Source organism: Rattus norvegicus, chromosome 16 (assembly GCF_036323735.1).
Source record: "Rattus norvegicus strain BN/NHsdMcwi chromosome 16, GRCr8, whole genome shotgun sequence".
Taxonomy (NCBI): domain Eukaryota; kingdom Metazoa; phylum Chordata; class Mammalia; order Rodentia; family Muridae; genus Rattus; species Rattus norvegicus.
In genome coordinates this window covers 30,405,683-30,430,249 of record NC_086034.1, presented here as the reverse complement: position 1 = coordinate 30,430,249, position 24,567 = coordinate 30,405,683, and the positions used below count along the sequence as shown (strand labels likewise).

General features: G+C 38.0%; 1 protein-coding gene across 4 annotated transcripts in view; it reads right to left on the bottom strand.

Annotated features, from left to right (window-relative positions):
* Tll1 (tolloid-like 1) overlaps nucleotides 1–24,567 on the bottom strand; it is a 201,182-nt gene that overhangs the window by 46,424 nt on the left and 130,191 nt on the right. For 3 of the 4 annotated variants that reach the window (NM_001106081.2, XM_063275708.1, XM_039094815.2), the window contains 3 exon segments: nucleotides 15,954–16,099; nucleotides 17,139–17,255; nucleotides 19,871–19,973. In NM_001106081.2, coding sequence (NP_001099551.1) covers nucleotides 15,954–16,099; nucleotides 17,139–17,255; nucleotides 19,871–19,973 — 366 coding nt within the window. 4 annotated transcript variants of the gene reach the window in all.

The window sequence follows — 24,567 nt, the reverse complement described above, 5'->3', positions numbered from 1 at the left end:
GTTCATCAACTTGGGAGTAACAATCAAATATAAGTGAAAACGTGATTAATTTATATCACGCATTCAATATTTTTAGCTATGCCATATAACTTTATCAGCTAATATGTGGGATGGATCTAAATATTGCTGGAGAAGTTAAAAATTGAATTAAGGAGATAGAGAGATGCCTCAGTGGTTAAAAGCACTTGCTGCTCTTGCAGAGAACCGTGGTTCAGCTCCCAGCATCCACACAGAAGCTCACAGCTGCCTGTAACTCCCACACCATGGCTTCCAACTCCCTCTTGTAACTACCATAGGCTCCTGCAACTGTGTGCTGCATACACGCATACACATAAATTTAAAGGAGTAAATATCTACATCAAGCCCATGGATGGTAAGCCAATAACCATAAGTTCCACAAAAAAGATAAGAAAGCCAAAGACAAATAAAGGCAAAAATAAATCAATGGCAGTTTCTTATCGAGACACAGCATACATAGTTGAAGAGCTAGGTGCTGGACACAATACCATGCACGGCTGACATAAGACGAATGTGTTTTGATAATAGCATTGCTGGTTGATTACACACTCTAAGGTCTCCAGAACATAAAATCTCTATGAATCTGGCAAGATTATTATAATGGAAACAGATCTAAGATCCATAGAGACCACGGTGAAAGTAAAAGTAAATGTAGAACATATTTTTCAAAAGCTGATATTTAACTGGCCCTTGAAGGAGATCAAATCCACAAAGAAGGGGTGACAGAGCTTTGGAGAGGCTCAGTGCTTTATTGAGACTTAGGAGACAGCCGCTTTGAGGGAACCAAGGGTTAGGTGAATGCTATCTGTTTAGTGAGAACTAAAGTAATGGAAATTGCACTAAAGGAGTCAAAACCCACCACTGTTTCCATGTGACTGCTTATAGTAGGACTCAGAGGAAGGGACCAGGCCCTGACTCAAGGTCCAACCAACCACACAGTTCCTGGTTATACTTTATATATGTTCATTCACACACTCACACTCACACTCACACACACATACACAAATACATATATATATTATATATACATATACATATAAATACATATATAAACATATATTTTTATAATTGCATGTGCATGTTCAATGCTAAATTACTAATCATAGTGGAAAGACCTAAATAGCATCCATCAATTGATATATGAATAAACAAGGAAATCTAACCTATAAATAGAGCAAAGCATTATTTGTTGTTAGGATGAAACTTGAAGACTATGTGGTGAGTGAAATAAGCTAAAAATAATTCTGAATCAATCTACTTACATGAGAAACTACACTATTCCAATTTATAGACACTGTAAAAATTGGTGTTTGAAGGGACTGGAGGGGAAAGGAAAGGGAAGTTGTCATTTACTGGGAACATAATTTTAGTTTGCAAGACAAAACAAAGTGAGGAAATAGGCTTAAAATACTGTAATAAATTCCTTTTTGTTTTCCTTACTTTTATTTTTGAGATTGTAATTTAATTATGAGGTTTGTTCCTTCCCCTTCCTCCAAAGCCTTTCATATATTCCTCTTAGCTCTCCAAACCCATTGTCCCTTCCAACCTGTTTGTCATGGTCAGACACCTCATTAGACAGCACTCAGGAGGCAGAAGCAGGCAGATCTCTGAGTTCAAGGCCAGCCTGAGCTACACAGCCTGATTTACAGAGTGAGTTCCTGACCAGTTTCTGGACTTATAAAAGTCCTGTCTCTAAACAAATGCAACACAAACAATGAAATTCATGGCCCCATCTTTTTTTCTAATAGTTGTTAAATGCATATATGTATATACACATATATTCATAAATATAATGAATTCAGTCTTATACTGCTATCTGTGTGTCTTCAGGGATAAATGGTACATCTAAAAATGATCATGGTGATAAATGTAAATATATATACATATATATATAATAAAGATATCTCATCAATGTCATAAATCAAGGTATAAAGTATTAGTTCAGTTTAAGAATTAACAAAATCAGATACCAGCATGGCAGTAAAAAAAATACAATATTATAGACAATACAACAAAATGGTATATACACTTATTTGGGGTTTTTTTGTTGTTGTTGGTGGTGGTGGTTTTTTTTATTTGTTTTGTTTTGTTTGCCTTTTAGGGATATGGTAAAGAAAACTATGAGTAATAATTATCCAATTCATATTCTTAGTGAAACACTCCAAAACAGTAAGTAAATGACCAGCAGAGAACCATAAACTAATTAACATGCCTTCCTGTCCTGGGTTATTAGCACATTCACAAAGCATATTCATTTACTGTAAACTAATGAAACATGTTTAAAGAGACAAAATAATTGCTTTCTGCCAAGCACAACAGCACGGCAAAAACTCATGCATGGTTGGGAGTGCTGAGGCTTATTTCCAGGACAGCCAGGGCTGCTAAATATGTCTGGCTTACATAAGGGACGTATCGTCCAACCAGGGTGTGTAGCAATGTTGACAAGTCCCTCAAACTTAATCCCACTTGAATTAATGCATGCGGAGATTTCACTCTAAACAAAACTAAGCTCTGGGTTTATTTTACTTCTTTCTGCTTTATTGGAGTTTCTTTGAAGCTATTCCTGTAAACATCTCTACTCTCCAATTTTTTTTCCCTCTGCTTTAGTGGTACACGCCAAAAGTCCTCAAATAAAACAGTCCTAGAAGATCCTTTACTGATAATACTGTGGAGGAAAGGAGTTTAAGTGTTACAAATTAATCCCATATTCACATCCAAACTTACTTTATTAAGTTGGTGTTAAGAGGCAATATATTCAGTAGCAGAGGAAAAAGCTCCCAGTGTTGGTCAATTCAGGATACATTGTTTTTTGAGGCTATAGCCCACAGACAAAGTGGCTTGTGGACCATGGAACTTTTTCTCTTGTCTCTGGAAGCTGACAAGCTTATAGTTAAGGTACTGACATATTCATTATCCGATGAGGATGTTATTTCAAAGGATGCCTATTCTCTGTATCTTCTTCCTATTTATCTTTCACAAGGGTGCTGAGCCCACTCGTGAGGCTCTACCCAATCATTTATAATTACTCCAAATTTTAAAATCAACATAGCAGGTGGGGTCTCAGGCTATGTATTTTGAGAGTGCAAGTTTATGGAACATAGCACTTTCCAAATGGTATAACCAGTGTGGCCCTCTAATGTCTATTCCTGGGGGAAAAAGCTATGTGAAGTTCATTGATAAACTTACGCAGCTTTTTTGTATTTCCATAATAAAGCAAGTAGCAATGTGAACAGTAAAACTGTGTCACACTATCATGTTACAACAGATGTCAATCAAATGGGGAACAATTTTAGCTTAATTGCCTGTAATGTGGAGAAAAGTTATACAGAGAATAAAAACACAAAACCAGAAGCACTTTTGAAAGAATGCAAAAAGTAAGATAAAAAATTAAAACTGGTTTTAGCATAAAAACAATTTGATTGGGTCATTGTGAATAACTTTTTATATAAACATGTATTCAGTGTGCATTATTTTATTGAGCATCCTTAACTTTAGGAAGTATTGATTATAGTTCCTTGCAAATTGAGCAGAATTCTTCTGTGGATTCATCACTGTTTCAGTGTCCTTGTTTCTTATGGGTTTGTTTAGGATGATGACATCGTTAATCTTTATGGTTTGGATGAATCTAGACATTTATTTTTGGTTCTCTAGCTTAACAGAATATAGGTTTTTGATGTATTTGCTTAGAATGACATGTGTTTCTTTAGTATGTGATAAAAGCTTCCTTGATCATCTCTGAGTCTCCAAGTGCTGGAAGCCCTAGCTAGATCAAAAGAACAAGAGAGGAAATTAAAGGGGATACAAATAGGTAACAAAGAAGCCAGAGTATCCCTATGTGTAGACACTTCAATATTATACATAAAGGATCCAAATATAATATCAGAAAATTCCTGGAAATATTCAAAACTTTCTGCTAAGTAACAGAATAAAAATTCAACAAAATCAACTTACAAATTTCATTACTTTCATATATGCCAGTGACAAGGACACTAAGAAAGAGCTCATGGACACATTACCATTCACAATAGCCTCAATGTAAGAAAATATCCAGAAATTAGCCCAACCAAGAAAGTGAAAGAATTCTATAATGAAAATAAATAAATAATCTTTGTAAATAAATCTTTCAAGGAAGAGATTGAGAAAGAAATTAGAAATATAAAGGGATCCCATGGTGAAAAGGCATTCCATGCTCATGGATAGAGTTTTCATTATGATAGTGACCAAATTATATAACACAAAAGGATTGGCAAAGTGTATTTCAGGAACTATAATTTATTACAAGAACTGCATTTATTACAGAACTATAATTTAAAAAGCATGGTACTGAAACCAAGGCAGATATGTAGGTCAGTGGGAAAAAGAAAAACCCAAACATGAATTCACAAAACTATGTCCATCTGATATCTGACAAACACACCCAAAACACAACATGGGAAAAAGACAACACCTACAAAGGGCTCTGGGAAAACTGAATATTCATCGGTAGAACAATACAATTTGACATCTGTCTACATCTGATAAAGGATTAATATCCAGAATATACAAAGAACTCAATATTAAAACACACAAGAAAACAAGTGACTCAGTAAAAACTGGGCTATGTATTTTAACAGAATTCTCAGAATGAAAAGAAGATAAGAAATGTCTTAATAATCATTCAATATGCTTAGTAATTTGGTAAATTCAAATTACAACTACTCTGTGAAATCATCTCACCCTAGTGAGACAGCTATAATCCTGGAAACGTCTGATAAGAAGAAATGCTGGTGAAGGAGCAGGAGAAGGGAACTTTTATTCACTCTTGGTGGGACTGTGAACTGGTGTAGCCACTGTGGAAATCAGGAGAAAAAGCTAAAAGATAAATCTATATTACCCCGGTATCCTACTCCCTGACATAGCCACAAAATACCCATCATCCTAGAAGATAGATTGTTCCGCGTTTCTTGATGGTCTATTCACAAAAGCTAGAACGTTAAAACAACCTGTCATTAAACTGATGAATGAATCATGAAAACAGTGGAACAAATACACAATGGAGTTCTATTCAGCACTAAAGACAATGAAATACCAGTCTGGTAAACCAAAATAAAAATTATTATATTGAGTGAATTAATCCAGGCCCAGAAAGGCAAACATCAAAAGTTCGTTTTTATTTCCAGACTTAATTCCAAATCTTTAAATCTGAGTGTATGAGTTGCGGTGACCTCAGACCAGGAAAGTAAGAGCAGAGGTAGAGGGACAGTGAGTACTAGGGGCAGGCAGTGGAAGACATGTGCTATGGATGGGGGTAGATGGGAATAATGGAGACGCTTTAGTTGGGAAGCAGGAAGAAAGGTAAAAAAGAAGTAGAAGAAGGAAGGAGATACGTAGCATTAAGGATGTTTGAAATAAAAAAGAATAGGGAAACATTTAGAAGCTTACTTTAGATATATTATAGATATGTATGTGGGTGTGCATACATATATTGAGTTGTGTATGGATCTACCTATTTAAGTGATGATACACAATATGGAGTGATGGTTGTTTCTGCAAGTCCATGAATTATCTGACATAAGTCCATGAATTTGGTAAATAACTCCTTGAATTGTTTTTTATAGAAATGCAAGTCTCTACAAACATTATAGCCTATTCCCATTGTCCTTGGTTGCTTTCCCCAGGGTGAAGGTGAGCCCATATTGCTGAAGGCAATGCCCACCTCAGACAGAGTTGGAGGAAGTGAGCTGAGACTGGGCTGAAAGCCTCCTCACAGATTGGCTTCATAGCATCAGACTGTGCTATGCAAGCTGCTAAGAGAGAGAAATAATCAGTAGTCCTACCTAACTGTAAAGACTACAGATATAACCATCAGGCCACCAATATATTCTCAATTGCACAGGAGTAGCACTTTTATCTCAGGGTAACCAGAATTTTTTTAATTGTATTTAAGGTTGGCCATTCAATAGGACAAAATTCATGACTTGAACTGCACAGTTAGCCAAACACTTGTGACTGGAGAGATCACGGTCTTTAAATCTATACAATTTATAATATAATATTTTAATATAATATAATATAATATAAATATATATTTATAATATTCTATATTTATAATATAATAATCTATTCTATATTCTATATTCTAATTTATAATATAATAATTTATAATATAATATAATTTATTCTATATTCTATATTCTAATTTATAATATAATATAATATAAATATAAATATATTTATAATATTCTAAATATTTATCGTTATACCCATAGGTTAGTGTTCCTCTTGGACCTCATCAGAAGTTCTTTTTGGCAACAGATAGAGACTATTACAGAAGTCCACACGTGGCCAAAATGTAGAGAATTAGTGACTATGGAGTACTCAGCTCTCACTGATACTTCCTCAATGCAACCTCTACACCTAAGTCTAGGAGGATGTTGGGGAGGAGGAAGCAGAAAGATTCTAAAAGTCAGAAGCCTAGGATGCCTACTGCTAGATACTGTCCCATAGGCATGACAGGAAAAATGCACCTGCAGAATTGCAATAAATGATTACCTAAACAAGACCAGCATTATGACCACACCCGTTGGCATACCAACATGGACAAGGGGTGTTCCAGGTAGTCCCATCCCTAAAGGAAAAGCGTGTTGGTTAACTGAAACTGAGAGAAGGAAGTTTTCTCAAGAGATAAGCTCCCACATAGATTGCCCAATCCCAGATGGTTACCCCTGGCCACATATGCATGAGTATAATCAATGCAAAAGATGCCCAGTAAGTTAAGTATACATGTTCGTAAATATGTACATATATATGTACACATATACATGCATATATATATAACAATAATAAATAAATCATGAATTGGGGAGGGAGAGGGAGAATAGTTGGGGGAGAAAGAGTAGGCGTGATATAAATATAATACTTGTGTATTAAGTCCTCAAAAATTAAATTAATAAAAATTGAAGATGAGAGATATAGTCTTTATATTATAAGCATAGCTGCAAACATTTCCTTTTCATATTTATTTATTTTTATTTGATATGTATGATTATTTCTTGGCATATATGTACCACACCTCGTGTCTGTGGGGGTTAGAAAACTAGTTATAAAAGGCTATAACCTACCATGTGGATTCTAAAAATTAAATACATTTTTCTCTCTGGCCCCACAGAAATATGTCTAAACAAAAATAGATTGATATGAACAGATAATTAAATGAAGTAAACTAAGTGTCTATTAGAACAATTAAGGAAATATGTATAGATGATCTTTCTATACTCATAGTATTAGAAGTACTTACGTTCTATAAGATGTGTTGTTGAGAAGATGTGACTTAACAATTATAGATTCATTGCTCCTTGGCAAACATAGTGTTTTGATTTCTGTGCACTTCTCGTCAAAAGATGTTTTATCCACAATCATTGCACAACTTCCTTTTAAGTGGATTGCTATTTCAGGATACTTTAATCTATATTGTCAATTCATTAGTACCGAACTCACAGACAAAATCACTCTAACTCATGCCTGAATGGAGTTCATCTGAACACACACTCACTTAGTAAGGTGCACCACAGCTTGCAATGTGCCTGTTAGGTGTTTGGTGTGTGTCTTTAAAAAATCTGAAAACATGAATAGAATATTGATTTGGGGTTTCTATAATTTTTACTGAGTAGGAAAATTAGGAAGTAAAACAAGAATCAATTGTGCACAGATATCAATTCTGATTTGATTTTAGTAAGTACAAAACACAGACACCATAAATAAAATTACCCAGGCTTGGTTCCTTCTCCTAGGAGATTAAGGGTTTATCGGGACACCTAAATCTTTGCCCTTTCTCAATTTTTTAAAATTTTATTTACTTTTTTTTTTTACATTCCAGATTTTATCCCCTTCCTGGTCTACCCTCCAACTGTTCCACATCCCATACCTCCTCCCCACTTCCTGTCTCCATTATGATGTTGCCACCCCCCACCCCACCAGACCTCTAAACTCCCTGGGGCCTCAGTCTCTTGAGAGTTTGGTGCATCTTCTCTGACTGAACCCAGAACATGCACTCCTCTGCTGTATATGTGTTGGGGGCCTCGTATCATCAGCTGGTGTATGCTGCCTGGTTGGTGATCCAGTGTCTGAGAGATCTCAAAGGTCCAGGTTAATTGAGACTGCTGGTCCTCCTACAGGGTCACCCTCCTCCTCAGCTTCTTCCACCTTTTCCCTAATTCAACAGAGGGGTCAGCAGCTTCTATCCAGTAGTTGGGTACAAATATCTGCATCTGATTCTTTCAGCTGCTTGTTGGGTCTGTAGGAGGACAGCCATGATAGGCTCCTTTATGTGAGCACACCACACCACAGCTTCAGTAGTAGTGTCAGGCCTTGAGGCCTCCCCTTGAGCTGACTTTTTTTTCTTTTTTAGAACTCTGAATTTCGAGTCTAACTTCAGCTAGAGAGCAGACCAAGTCTTACATAAATTTAGCTTACCTATTTACTCTTATAGCCTTTACCTGAAACTCATGTACCTTTCCTTAACATAAAAGGGATATGCAAATTTCCAACCACCATGCTCTCTCACACTGATATCCATCCTTTACATTACCAAGCATTACTCAGAGAGCCATTGGTGCCAAAGATATCCTTAGCATATGAAAGGCCTCTGCTCTATATGGTCATATCCTAATGAGAAACATAAAGCAAGTCTATATATAGATCTCTGCTTTAAATCAAGTAGTCAAAACTGCAATGAACAAAAGTGGGTAATGGTTAGGGATAACTGTGAGTATGAATGGTTTAAATTGAGTTGTCAAGCATATATCTTTTGAAGAAGGAAATAAACAGAGGCCTAGATAAACTGAAATAGGAAAAATAGAAATGTCTAGAGACCTAGAATCAGAAGAACACTGAAAGCAAAAGTTGTCATATGGGAAAAAAACTATTTTTTCAGAAGGTAAGGAAGATCATAAGACCAATAGTGCAAGAGTTAGAAGAGGAGAGAGTTGAACCACAGCAACTGAATATGGATTTTATTTTCGACTCAAAACCTTTTAGGTAGGCATTTGTAAGTGATGTGACAACCTTACACAGCACAAAATAAGAAATGAAGATCAAGAGTTAAGGCCTGCAGTTCTTTGTCTCCACAAGTTCCAGGTAAAAAGCAAAGAGATAAGGCACAGCAAAAGTTTAACAATGCCTTTATGAAATTCATAGGCAAATTGGATGGAACAGGGAAATATCATCCTGAATGAGGTAACCCAATCACAGAAAAACACACATGGTATGCACTCATTGATAAGTGGATATTAGCCCAAATGCTCGAATTACCCAAGATGCACAGAACACATGAAACTCAAGGATGACCAAAATGCAAATGCTTCACTCCTTTAAAGAGGAACAAGAATACCCTTGGGAAGGGATAGGGAAGCAAAGTTTAGAACAGAGGCAGAAGGAACGTCCATTCAGAGCCTGCCCCACATGTGGCCCATACATATACAGCCACCAAACTAGATAAGATGGATGAAGCAAAGAGGTGCAGGCTGACAGGAACCGGATGTAGGTTTCTCCTGAGAGACACAGCCAGAATATTATGTATTCTGTATAATATGTATTTGCAAATACATAGGCGAATGTCAGCAGCAAACCACTGAACTAAGAACGGGAACCCCATTTGAAGGTATCAGAGAAAGGACTTAAAGAGCTGAAGGCACTTGAGACCCCATATGAACAACAATGGCAAGCAACCAGAGCTTCCAGGGACTAAGCCACTACCCAAAACTATGCATGGACTGATCCTGGACTCCAATTGCATAGGTAGCAATGAATAGCCTACTAAGGGCTCCAGTGGAAGGGGAAGCCCTTGATCCTGCCAAGGCTGGACCCCCAGTAAACGGGATTCTTGTGGGAAGGGTGGTAATGGGGGGAGGATTGGGAGGGGAACACCCATATAGAAGGGGAGAGGGAGTGGTTATGGGTATGTTAGCATGGAAACCGGGAATAACATTTGAAATGTAAATAAGAAATACCCAATTTAATAAAGATTGGGAAAAACAGTTGATATAAACCATTATGTGTCATTGTTCAAGTAATGGAGTAGATTTGATGACACTCTTTAAATGAGTGTTGACATCAAGTGCTGAAATGAATAAGAGAGGAGGTGCTTAACATGTAATCAAAGTAATTGCAGGCTCAGGTTCAATCAGTTAAGAAAATGTGTTTAGGGAGTCTGATATAACTGTCTCCTGAGACATTCAGCCAGAGCATGAGCTTGTAGCCAACCACTGAACTGAGAGCATGGTACCCATTGGAGGACTTAGAGAAAGGATTGAAGGAGCTGAAGAGGTTGGCAACCCCATAAGAACAACAATACCAACCAACCAGAGCTCCCAGGGACTAAACCACCATCCAAAGAGTACACATGGACAGACCCATGGCTCCAGCTCCATATGTAGCAAAGGATAGCCCTGTTGGGCACCAATGGGAGGAGAAGCCTTGCTAAAGCTGGACCCCCACCAGAGTGTAAGGAAATGTCAGGACAGGGAGATGGGATGGCGTAGGTGGATTGGTAGGGGAACACCCTCATAGAAAAAGGGGAGGGGAGAGGATAGGGGGCTTATGGATGGGAAACCAGGAAAGAGAATAATTTTGAAATGCAAATAAATTTTAAAAATCCAATAAAAAAAGAAAATGTGTTCAGCTCATAAATAGATGTAGAAACAATAGAAATAAGGCAAAAGGAAGAAGGGGTAGAAAATAAAAGATAGTAATAAAATGTTATATTGGCTAAACTCAACCCCAAAAGTTTAGTTGTCATTAAATCATTCTACTAATCAGTAAAAATTAAATGGCTTATGTATATACAGTTGTGAGTGTCTGAGATGAGAATATTATCTTTTTACCGTCTTACTTTTGAAGATTGTGATAGGACTTTATAAACCCCATTTGTCTCCATTGAGGAACTGGGTCAGATTTAGAAAAGAAGCCTACAAGGCACCAACTCCAGGAAAAGACCATAAAGTGCAGAAACAAGATCATAAAACCCCCTCCCAAAGAACAGTCTGAAGGTAACCACAAGAATGGGAATTATCTTCTCTCAGCATGGGCCATCTGTGCTGGGCAGCCCTGTCTCATCCCATGGCTAAACATTCATGACACAGGTATGCTGACCACTGACTACCTGTGAGCCCCTAGCACCTACCAATGAAATTTTAGATTAGCTAATCCTTCTAAAGGGTTCCCCCAGTTCCCTATAAGAAGGTTTGTGAGCCTTTGTCTGGGGTCGCCATTTTGAAAAATGGTGGATCACCACATGCTAGTTATTTCTGCAGATTTAGCTCTTTCTCTTTGCATACTATATAAGTGAGATCTTCCTTCAGACCCTTCTTTCTTCAGACCCTTAAAATTGATGCTATTAAATTTATCTCTAACAATTTATTGATATAAGTAAACTTCAGAAGAGCCAAGCCACTAATCCTCAGATTTCTCAGATTTTAGACATCATTTCTATAATTAAAGAATTCCATAATTTATTGAATTATTTGTTTTATGATACTTCATCTATTAAATATATAAGAAAATGGCAATGGGACCCAGGTATATATTTTTAATATTTATTTTTTTATTTTATGTGGATGTGTATAGTTGTGAGTGCACATACATGCACCAGGTATGTGCTTTGTCTGTAGAGGTTATAAGAGAGCATCACTTTCCCCAGAACCACAGTTATTAGTGGTTGTGAGCCATCTGATGAGGGTCCTCCTCCATATTTTGATCCTCCTGCAATATCAGCAAATGTTCTTAACCACTGAACCATCTCTCAAGCCCAAGTTTTTTGTTTTTTGTTTTTGTTTTTGTTTTTTTTTATTAACTTGAGTAATTCTTATTTACATTTCGAGTGTTATTCCCTTTCCCGGTTTCCGGGCCAACATCCCCCAACCCCTCCCCCTCCCCTTCTTTATGGGTGTTCCCCTCCCCATCCTCCCCCCATTGCCGCCCTCCCTCCAACAGTCTAGTTCACTGGGGGTTCAGTCTTAGCAGGACCCAGGGCTTCCCCTTACACTGGTGATCTTACTAGGCTATTCATTGCTACCTATGAGGTCAGAGTCCAGGGTCAGTCCATGTATAGTCTTTAGGTAGTGGCTTAGTCCCTGGAAGCCCTGGTTGCTTAGCATTGTTGTTCATATGGGGTCTCGAGCCCCTTCAAGCTCTTCCAGTACTTTCTCTGATTCCTTCAACGGGGATCCTGTTCTCAGTTCAGTGGTTTGCTGCTGGCATTCGCCTCTGTATTTGCTGTACTCTGGCTGTGTCTCTCAGGAGAGATCTACATCCAGCTCCTGTCTGCCTGTACTTCTTTGCTTCATCCATCTTGTCTAATTGGGTGGCTGTATATGTATGGGCCACATGTGGGGCAGGCTCTGAATGGGTGTTCCTTCTGTCTCTGTTTTAATCTTTGCCTCTCCCTTCCCAGCCAAGGGTATTCTTGTTCCTCTTTTAAAGAAGGAGTGAAGCATTCACATTTTGATCATCCGTCTTGAGTTTCGTTTGTTCTAGGGATCTAGGGTAATTCAAGCATTTGGGCTAATAGCCACTTATCAATGAGTGCATACCATGTATGTCTTTCTGTGATTGGGTTAGCTCACTCAGGATGATATTTTCCAGTTCCAACCATTTGCCTACGAATTTCATAAACTCGTTGTTTTTGATAGCTGAGTAATATTCCATTGTGTAGATGTACCACATTTTCTGTATCCATTCCTCTGTTGAAGGGCATCTGGGTTCTTTCCATTTTCTGGCTATTATACATAAGGCTGCAATGAACATAGTGGAGCACGTGTCTCTTTTATATGTTGAGGCATCTTTTGGGTATATGCCCAAGAGAGGTATAGCTGGATCCTCAGGCAGTTCAATGTCCAATTTTCTGAGGAACCTCCAGACTGATTTCCAGAATGGTTTTACCAGTCTGCAATCCCACCAACAATGGAGGAGTGTTCCTCTTTCTCCACATCCTCGCCAGCATCTGCTGTCACCTGAGTTTTTGATCTTAGCCATTCTGACTGGTGTGAGGTGAAATCTCAGGGTTGTTTTGATTTGCATTTCCCTTATGACTAAAGATGTTGAACATTTCTTTAGGTGTTTCTCAGCCATTCGGCATTCCTCAGCTGTGAATTCTTTGTTTAGCTCTGAACCCCATTTTTTAATAAGGTTATTTGTTTCCCTGCGGTCTAACTTCTTGAGTTCTTTGTATATTTTGGATATAAGGCCTCTATCTGTTGTAGGATTGGTAAAGATCTTTTCCCAATCTGTTGGTTGCCGTTTTGTCCTAACCACAGTGTCCTTTGCCTTACAGAAGCTTTGCAGTTTTATGAGATCCCATTTGTCGATTCTTGATCTTAGAGCATAAGCCATTGGTGTTTTGTTTAGGAAATGTTTTCCAGTGCCCATGTGTTCCAGATGCTGCCCTAGTTTTTCTTCTATTAGTTTGAGTGTATCTGGTTTGATGTGGAGGTCCTTGATCTACTTGGACTTAACCTTTGTACAGGGTGATAAGCATGGATCGATCTGCATTCTACATGTTGACCTCCAGTTGAACCAGCACCATTTGCTGAAAATGCTATCTTTTTTCCATTGGATGTTTTTGGCTCCTTTGTCAAAAATCAAGTGCCCATAGGTGTGTGGGTTCATTTCTGGGTCTTCAATTCTGTTCCATTGGTCTATCTGTCTGTCTCTGTACCAATACCATGCAGTTTTTATCACTATTGCTCTGTAATACTGCTTGAGTTCAGGGATAGTGATTCCCCCTGAAGTCCTTTTATTGTTGAGGATAGTTTTAGCTATCCTGGGTTTTTTGTTATTCCAGATGAATTTGCAAATTGTTCTGTCTAACTCTTTGAAGAAATGGATTGGTATTTTGATGAGGATTGCATTGAATCTGTAGATCGCTTTTGGTGAAATGGCCATTTTTACTATATTAATCCTGCCAATCCATGAGCATGGGAGATCTTTCCATCTTCTGAGGTCTTCTTCAATTTCTTTCTTCAGAGTCTTGAAGTTCTTATTGTACAGATCTTTTACTTGCTTGGTTAAAGTCACACCGAGGTACTTTATATTATTTGGATCTATTATGAAGGGTGTCCCTAATATCTTTCTCACAAGCCCAAGTTTTTAATCAGACACTTTCATTTACTCTTCGCTGTAAGCTAGTGAATAATATTTATTATTAAAATTACAATAACAAACTTCAAATGCAAAGCAATTTCAAAACAAAGATCTCCCAACTGCAAAGTTGTCAGCAGCATAGAATACAGCATTGTGGTTAAAACAGAAAAGACTTATTTTTCATGATGAAAGATATGTGTGGGATATAATGTAGCAAGAGTGAAGACAGGCATATCAAAGATATACGTGTGTGTGTGTGTGTGTGTGTGTGTGTGTGTGTGCGTGTATGTGTATGTATGTATGTGTGTATGTATGTATGTATCAGAGGCCTGCAGGTAAGACAAGAGAGGCTCTAACTGCATAGATGTCTTCTAGACGCCCCTGATGCTGGTGCTATGATAACAAAGACATGACTACAGTCTTTGTTCTCAGAGGCGAGTATACCTCACCAGTGATGGCATGGGAGCCCCTGCCTTTGATGGCTTGGACACTGAGTCAGGCTTATTCTGGTGAGTACAAAAATACTCTCCACTGTGACATCTGGATTCCCAGATCTTACTGGGACCCATCACGCCCAGTCATCTCATCATGCTTTCACACATCCCTTTGAGATCTCACTTTCTAGATTCTTTTACTAACCATAGCATGCTACGGAGTCCTTAGATGATTTCTCCATATCTTTACTTCTTATTGCTTCCCTTTCTTAGTTTTTATTGTAATACAGATGGAAAGAAAGAAGGGGGAAGGGAGGGAGGAAGTAAAGAGGGAGGGAGGAAAGAAAGAAATGGAGGAAGAAAGGAGAAGGAAGGGAGGGAGGAACAGAGGGCGGAAGAGAGGGAAGAAGAAGTATTAGTTGTCGTGATTAATCTCAGAGTCAGTTTTTGTTCCATGTTGGCCTTTGGATATTCTAATTCTTTACCTAACAATACAATAATGCCATTGAGTCTGGGTGGTAAATTTCTGAATGTTTATGTATGCGTGTGTGGTATGTATGCTTTTCTGTATGTGTGTTCACATGTGTATTGGCACTTGTGTGTGTTCACATGTGTATGGACACTTGTGTGTGTCCAGTTGCATTGAAGGTTAGAGGCCATAAATTGGTACTACTCTGTTTTCCAATGTTTATCTACTGAGACAGGTTCTCTGGCTGAGCACAGAGTTTAGGGATTCTAGATAGCCTAGTTAGCTGATTTTCCTGTTAGATCCTCCCTCTAGACCCTCCAGACATGATGGCATCACAGGTGGCCTGCCTAGCTTTTATCTGAGTTCTGGAGAATCTCTGGTCCCCAGGCAGGTGCTTGATCCAATGAGCTATCTCCCCAGAGTACCAACAAATAGTTTTTGATGAAGTTAAAAGCTTCTAAGAATGTTTAGAATATTATGTTCGATATAAACAAGTTTTGTAATCATATAAACCCCCCAAAAAAAGTTCTCCATCGTAACATAAAAAGAAACCTCTAGAGGAGAAATAAAGCTTCTGTGATTTAATAGACCCTCCAAGCAATCTTATGACAGAGGCCTGTGCATTTGCTTTAAGAAAAAAAAGCTTCAAAAGCTATCCTCAACACTTCAAACATTCTAATTCAAATAGCACAGTTAATGTAAACTCACTTTAATCTTCTTGCAAATGTCTATAACAAGAGAAAAGGAAAAAAGAATCAACCTTTCTCTCTTGATGTTGCATTTTATAGGCTATCCTCTGCTTCTTCGCTGATTAAAAGGCTGATCCTTTTTCTACGCTTACTTAATGAGGAGGCCCTTAAATGCTGCTGTCATTTATAGAGAACAAGCGACCATGAAGTTTCCCTAAAAGACATTACCTCAAAGGCCTGAAAGGTCAGTCCAACATGGTAGCCCTCGGACACCATTATTTTCCATACACACTCCTTCATTGGTCGATAGTCGTCGGGGTAATTGGGAGACTGAATCTGTCCTTCATTTTTCCTTATCTCCCCTCCACAAATCGCTGACGAAGGCAAAACAAACAAGTCTCAACAGGCCATTTCACCACACTTTTCTGCAAAGTATTTAAAGTCCAATTCTCTAGGAATGCAAAGACCATGACATAAAGAAAACCAAAGCTAGACAACTGTAGTCCAACCAAGATTGTGGGATAAACACAGTTGCTTAACTGTATGCATTAGAGAATGACCAGCTCAGGAGAATAGACATCGCTGTGATGCCTTAACCAAAACTAAAATTGATTTTCATTTTTATTTATCTTGTAAGGTCATTTTCTCTGAATTTGTCCTGTGATTCCCTGTGCTGGTGTCTTAAGCTTCTGAACACAGGTAAAATAGCTCATTAGCAAAGCAGCTTCACTGGTCAGAACCCCTGGAGCCTCTGACAGCATTGGCATGTAGCATCTGTGGGTCTGTTCAGTAACCCTCTCCCCCACAGGGAGGTGAATCTTTATAAGGGAAGTGGGACTGTCCTGTCTTGGAAACTACTTAATCTCCAATATGGAGAAGGGATTTGCCCGCCCACAACCTGCCCAGAAAGGCTAGTTTACAGCCAGGAAGCTGGATGCCAGCCCATTGTCTTCAAGAAATATAGAACAAAAGCATGTAATAAATTCTTCTTCACATGCTGACTCTCCATTTCGACAAAGAATGCTTCAGAACTGTATACAATCACCCTCTGTACAGTTTCCAAGAATGGGGTATTTCACCACCACAGGGGTCAAACAGATTTTTTTTTAAATCAGTACAAAGAAAAATCCTAATTTTTCTTAACATTTCACAGCATCATAAAACAAACATTAAGAGCCGTTGTCTATTTGTCTTATTACTGTATCACTTACACTAAGAAACCTGTTCTTCTTGCCGTTTAAACTTATCAAGTATTTTTTATTAAAATCATCCTGTGAACATCAACATGTTGGTTCCGAAAAACTATGCAATGGCAAAATAAGCATTCCAGATTGTTTTAATGAAACCAAAGGCAACAGCGTTTCTGTTGCGATGCTGAGGATGAAGTGATCTCAGAGATGTTATGTGACTTACCTTCATAGACGGCTGCAAACCCTTTCCCTACCCAGTTACTGCTGCTACGAAACTCAATCCACATTCTGCTGTCTGTTGATGTGAGAACTCCAGCCACTTTGTCCCCACAGAATCTACCTAAAAGAAATTAAAGAATAAAGAGAGGTTCCTAAATATGAATATGTAGTATGTATTAAATTACACATTGTACATTGAATTAAAGACTTGTGTTCCATATTAGCTATAAGTTATATATATATGCATATATATGTATTTATGCTACATTGTGATTTATTACAGCAGCAAAAAAACACTCAAGAAGTAGCAATGAAAATTGTGAAGAATCTGCATTAAGAGTCACAGCATTAGGAAGGTTAAACCACTGGTTTAGAGATATAACTTTATCTTAATAAAGGTAAAGAAATACAGCACTCCCTTCAGACCACTTCTAAATCTTCAATCTATTGACACTCATATCATTATCATGTAACGATTTAAGAGTTAACCCCACCCCACAAAGTCATAAAGGATCACCTGATGCTTCAAGGTGGTGCTGTGACTCTATGGGAAACAGAGTCTCAAGTCATCCTGAGAAATTAGAGCAATTATCAATCTGATTACCCCCCCCCAGAAGGATACAATTTGCTCTGAATGCAAAGAGAAGTTTCTCCCCTCATCAAGGTAATGACAACATCTCAGGACAAATAGTGTAAGATGTCCAGGTGTTTTACATTAACACACACACCAACTCAGATAAAGCTAATCGTCTGTGGTATTGTAACCAGAATAGTCCTATCAAATTGATTCTGAATGCTGGTCATAGACAATGAGTAAAGTCACAGAATAAGTCCTTCCTTTCCACATCATCCTTGAACAGGCTCATTGCTCACTACATGATCCAATCTTTAAACACACACACACACACACACACACACACACACGCACGCACGCACGCACGCACGCACATGCACACTCATATACACACACCATGTAAAATAACTCTACAATCATACTATACTATTACCCATTCTTACAACTGTTTTCCTTTTTAAACTAGCATACACCTACTAAATATCTCTGTGACATTTTTGAATGAGTGTGTTTAATATGTTCTCCTTCTGTCTCCTCTCACTTCTCCCACTACCCCTACTCCTGTGTACCCCACTCTCTTCCATCGCTTTTCCTCTCAATTCACATTCATAGCCAAACTGTGTAAAGAAGCGTACACTCTTGGTTCAGATCAGCACATGAGACAGAACAGAAACTCCCAGCATTTCTATTCATGTCTGTGTGCTGCTGAAAATAATCATACTCATAAATTCAAATTAAAAAAAACTAATTTGAATAAAAAATTCACAGAAAAGGTCAGTAAGTAAAGAAATAGTTCTGATACTAGGCATTAAATTAAAGAGCCATGGCAAAGGATAGCATTGCATTCACTGTTCCATGCATACAAACGACGGACAAATCACTGCATCCTCCGTTTTAGAGGGCATGATATGGTTGCTGGAGTCTCTGTGATTTTAACTCCCCTCCTGGTGAGCTGATGCTGTCGATCCCAGCTATTTCACTCAGAGCTGTCTTTCAAGGAACGTAAGAGAGAGATTTCACACATTATCTGTACCACACTGAGTCTTTCTGGTGGACCACTCTGCCCTGAACCAGAAAGCAGATGGTGCAATCCCACAAAGTGCTTTCCTGGATGTAGATTCAGATTAGATTCTCAACTGGAAGCCATTGAAGTGGGTTTTTTTTTTTTTTGAATTCCAACTATGCATGCAGGGCATTGTTTCACATAGGCTGAGAAACTAGATGTAGAAAACAGTGCTTTGTTTTCCTCAACTTGAAGTATTACATCAGTTTGACTCTTCATTCTTGTTTTCAAGAATTTCCAGAGATGGAACAAACTTACTTACTAAGGTAGTTTCCACCTCAAGTCCGGCAGTGTCCATTCAGCAGATTTCAGAGGCTAAGGCCAAAGATCACTACTGGACAAAACCTTAACTGAGCAAAGCTATGACTAAAAGGGAAGATAAGCCCGGTCTGAGAAAGAAAGAAAATCAGTGTTGAGGGGCTGCTGGCCTGTGGCTGGGCTCACAGTTCCTCCCACTCCTGAGCAGTCAGAGAGCAGCACTACACCGCTTCGTGCAAGCTTCTTGTGTAGTCTGTAGTTTAAAACTGGGAGCAGACATTCATGAGAACCAATCTGAACTGCAGTTACTGACACAAACTACAGGTGACTCTCCTCTGAAGGATTCTCCGAGAAACAAAGGGCAGATGTTTATAGGAGTACATTCCCTTGTCCAGGAAGGCAGCTAACAAAGATGGACCTGATAACTCACTCTTATGGTACAGGAAAGAAAACACACACACACACACACACACACACACACACACACACACACACACACACACAGGCCATATACACGTGCAATCTATCAAAACTAGTATCCTTAAATTTCAAATTCAGTAATAAATGCTGTGTGGAATCAGTAAGCATAACCTTTGGGAAGCTATGCTCAATCGCTGTGTTCAGATCAAATAATCTACCCCATATTTAAATAATTTTAAGTCAGTGAATCAATCTATTCATCTATTTGCCCTTGAGAAGTTTTTGGTATGGTTGAAAAATATAAATTTAAAAATATAAATGAGTTCAGCAATATAGATTAAAACTGATAAGTCTTGGAAACACTGTCTGGCTCTACCACAGAATAGAGATACCACCACAGAGGAGATGAGTAATAGCTTACCAAGGAGAGGTGACTTTCTCCAGTAGCCATCTCTTACTTCAATGTAATCATACCAGCACAAACTACTCTTGTATAGGTCCATCGTGGTAAAATTCAAGACAATCTGCAAAGCACAGAGAGTAAAAGTGACTGTTAGCACATAGAGATTTGATTCCAAGAGGGAATTCAAAACAACGAAAATAGACTCCTTTTTTCTATATACTTATAGAACCCTGGCAACTTGATTAAAAACTTGAAACCACACATTCTTATTCCCATTAGTATGGTCTGCATGTGTGTGAGCACTCACATGTATGAGAACATGTAAGTGTGTGAGTATTGCATGTGCACAGCATGTGTATTGAAGTCGGAGGGCAACCTCAAGTGTCAGTACTCTGACATGGTTCACCTTGTATTGGAGAAAAGGTTTCTGATTGGTCTGGAGCTTTGCCAAGTAAGCTATACTGGAGAGAACTCCTACGGAAGCCTCTGCCTCTGTCTCTCATTGCACCTTACATTGCATTACAGGGGCAATCACTTTGTCTGATATTTCACTCAACTTTGTAATCTGGAGATCTTAACTCAAGCAAGCACTTTACCAAACAAGCCATCCCCCAGCTGCATTTATAGACTACTTAATAAAAGCAACAACAACACAATGTTAATCACTGGTATAAAAAGCATTTTAGCCATTAACCTGAAATCCACAGTTTTAATTTGAGCAATCTTAAAACAAGTAGAAACCTTTATGCAAAAAGTTTATTTTGAATTTTTTCCTAGGATAAAAGGTTTAAACCATGAATAATTTCCAATTTTTCCACAAATGACTTCTTTTTAATAATTTATTTCAAAGACAACCATCAAGACAACTATAATTATGTTAAAAATAAACACCATGTGCTATATTCCCAGAACATAATATCTTTGTGTGTGTTGAAATGTTTAAATACAGCTCTAACATTTAGATTTATCCCTCTGAGTGTAATTAAAGGCAGATGGCACAGCAGTTATCCAGATCCAAGAACATACATGCAAAAGCTTCTGAGCTGGATGACCTTGTACTTGACCCTTTATTCTTTCTTTATTTGGAATGATGCTGCGTTTTGGGTAGATAATTTTTAAAAAGTCCTTGGAAAGATAATTTTCTTCATGGCTTCATAAAAGTCTTCATTTTTCAAAGCTTTAACTTCTTTACTTTGACTCGGTTATGCCAAAAGTACAGTGGAATTACCATGAGACATGTACTTCTATGATGTCAAATTATTTGGAAACCATTTTGTATATTCAAAAGCTCAATTAACCCTCTGGTACTTTAAATATATCTAATAGGTTTTAGGCTCATAATAAATTTGTTCTTTAGAAACTGAAATGGATGCTAGCCAAAAGCAATAAATTGTGAATATTTGAAATGCCTTTCTATAAAACTATGGTTTGTAACAGTGTTCAAAGAACCTTTTAGTGAGAGTGGAAAAGCTGGATACAGGTTGAGAGAGAAAGGGGAAAGAGGTAGAGAGAAACAGAAAGAGAAAGAGAGAGAGACAGACAGACAGACAGACAGACAGAGATAATAAATTAACCTTCCTACATCCATATTCCAGAGCAGCCTGCCAACACTGATAACAATATATGCTTCTCCTCTTTTCTTTTTACTATTATTCATATTAATATTTTAATGCCTATTATATTCTGATAGAGAAAAAAGGAAAGGGTGTGGAAAGGGTGACTGAGATCTCAAGGAGGGGAGCTGATCAGAGTATATTGTATGAAAAGTATCGATTTTTAATAACAATAAATAAATATAAAACTGTCCAATAGTACTAGTCAATCAAGGAATGCACATTAAAACCACAGTGAAGTACTACTTCACACCTATTAGAATAACTATTTCAGAAAGAAAGATTTAAAAAGTAGGTATAAATGTGGGGGAAAAAATCCTTGCACACTGTTGGGAACCTAGTTCACCTATTAGAGAAAGTAATGGCACTTCCTTGTGAAATTGAAATTTGAACATGATAGTATCTGAAAATCCTATTTCTTTATGTAGAAAGGTAATAAAAAAAACCCCACTCTCTTATAGGGAGAAGTAAAAGAAAAAAAGAAAAGAAAAGAGAAGAGAAAAGAAAGTTGATCACTGGGCAATGGGGGAATCACACATTAGACAAAGAACAAAACATGTAGCAAAACATGAGGACTATACCCAGTACCCACTTAAATGCCAGCCAGGCATGGAGGCCCAATTATCACCCTAGAGCTTCCTGGGATACAAAGACAGGGAACACTGGGACCAAGCTGGCCAGCGAGGTTATCCAAATTGGTAAGCTCTGGGTTGGACGGAGAGACTCTGCATTGATGTATAAGATAGAGATCAATGGAGGAAGACAGTAACCTCTGGTTCTTCATGCATGTGCACATATGCATATAAACTTGCCTAGTCCCACATACATGTGAACACACATACATACACCCATGCACCTCACACGCATGTACTCTAAAAGAGGAGAAAAGGGAAAAGGAAGCTCCGCTTATGGTGAAACTCATCCTGAGCCCAAACCTTCAAAGCATAAAGAGTCAAGGTCACTGTAAATAAACCTTATGCATCTTACGTCTAGGCTCCATGACAGTTGCTGATGAAACTTTACTACAAAGTCAGTTTCGATTGTCTATATGACTCAATGCATCCGATTTTGATTATTAACTCCCCAAAATGAGACAGGGGAAATGCATTTCAAGGTTGCAATCCACCACTCACTGGCATAACTTAGTTTTATAAAATCTCCTCTTTGTTTTATTCTTCCAGATTGCATGTTCCCTCTACTTTCCTTGTTCTTCTTTTCCTTTATTCAGCTTTGTTATCCTAGATAGTTTCAAAAAGTTCCCAAAAACCCAAGAGCACAGTCCAGATCATTCTTTTCTCTCCTTAGTCTCCGTCCGCATTTGACTATAAAAAGATTTTATTTCAGAATTATTTGTAGCAACTCTCCAAAACATTTTCTACACCAACACAACTTTACACTATCCTTCAGATATGGCTGGAATATAATTTCTGGATTTTTTTACCTTAATTCCTGTTAATTCTGTTTGCATCTAGTAAAGTATGAGTAGTAATGCCTGTGTCTGACAGTTTTATTTGTATTCTGTCAACAGCAGACAAAAGGGCTTCAGACCATCCTCATCACTTGAGAAATCTATGACTGTTGAGTCACAGAGGCTGGATAAAGGCACAAAGAAGATAACTGAAGTTCCTGGGTGGCATCTCTTAAACGGGGAAATTTTACAATCGTGTGCAAGTAGTTTTAATTTGCCTCCTAAAGGAGGAAAAGAAATCAGCTAAACTGGAAATACATTTATCATCACCATCAACCCAAACTGAAAATGATGTGGCTGGACTGCTAAGAAACAGTTAATACATAAAATCATAGACCCTCCCTCCCCACACACACACAGACACACACAGAGCTAGACAAAAGGATAATTCTGAACAGAAGAGTTTCCTATCTTGTTTTTAATCTTCTAGTTTAAGCTCCAAGAACCATGGAGGAACAAAACCGGCCTGACACTAATATGAAACACAGAATCCTTTAGAAGTAGAAAATGTAATAAAGATAGGTTTCCTAAATCAAATTTTGGGACTGTGACTATGGAGGTAAAATCCTGGCCTTTGAGTAATGCTGCTATAAGAATTCCGAGTTGAATTACACATCAAAAGCACTTGGTAAACACAGGTTTTGTTTTCTATTATACTAGTTTATATAAACATATTGCTCCTATCAAAGAATAATAAATGAATGCTGCATTAGAAGCATTTCATTCCGGGTGGTAATAAGCATCAATTTGAAATTAATTACAGCTCCCTCGAAACACAAATGGAGACAAAGCAGGGAGGAAGCTCTCCAGTTTCCTGGTCTGTGAGGAGATTCAGTTGCAAAGTCTGAGTGATAGACTTGCAGCTGAGTTTGCTCCTTAAAGACTCTGTTTGACCGTGCAGCGGAGTGAAGAATCTTGAAGAAAGGCAGATCAGCTGTCCGAGGGTCTGGACGTCTGCAAGTCTCCAGAGCAAGAATCAGTGTCAGCACAATCAAGACAATGCTGATCAGTTACGCAAATTCCACGGCACTGTTAAAAGGCCAATTCCAATAGCATTGGCACCTTTCAGAGACAAGGAGAGGGAACATATATACCAAGTCCATTTGGTTGGTGTTATTTAATGGCTTTTGGAAAAAGATATTAGAATCAAAAGTAGCAGAATACAATAGATTACTGAACTCTGGTCAGAGGAAACCTAGGGAAATCTAATGCATTACATTCGTTGGCTACAGGATTTTCCTCAGCAATCGAGTTCTGAAGCCACAAATAAACCAGTAAACCATTCTACAGACAAATTCTATCTGCAGCTCATTTCTACAAATGAAAAGTTGTAACAATTCTCTACAATATTGTCTGTGCACTTTGGGCACTGTATTGTCAGAAATGAATATTTATGGCAAACCTATAAAGATATAGCTACCAGTTGCATGTCCTTTGTAATCCAGAAGCTATCGAACATTAACATTATATCAAAACTTGCTTTGAACAACAGGGAAAGTATTCTATCCTCTGAAATTACAAGCTGTTCATTATAGTACATCAAAAGACCTGGGTTCAAGGTCAAATCCTATCTTCTCAGATTTTTAGTTTACTTAAATTTTCAAATGTTGAAACCTTTTGAGTAGGATGTCATC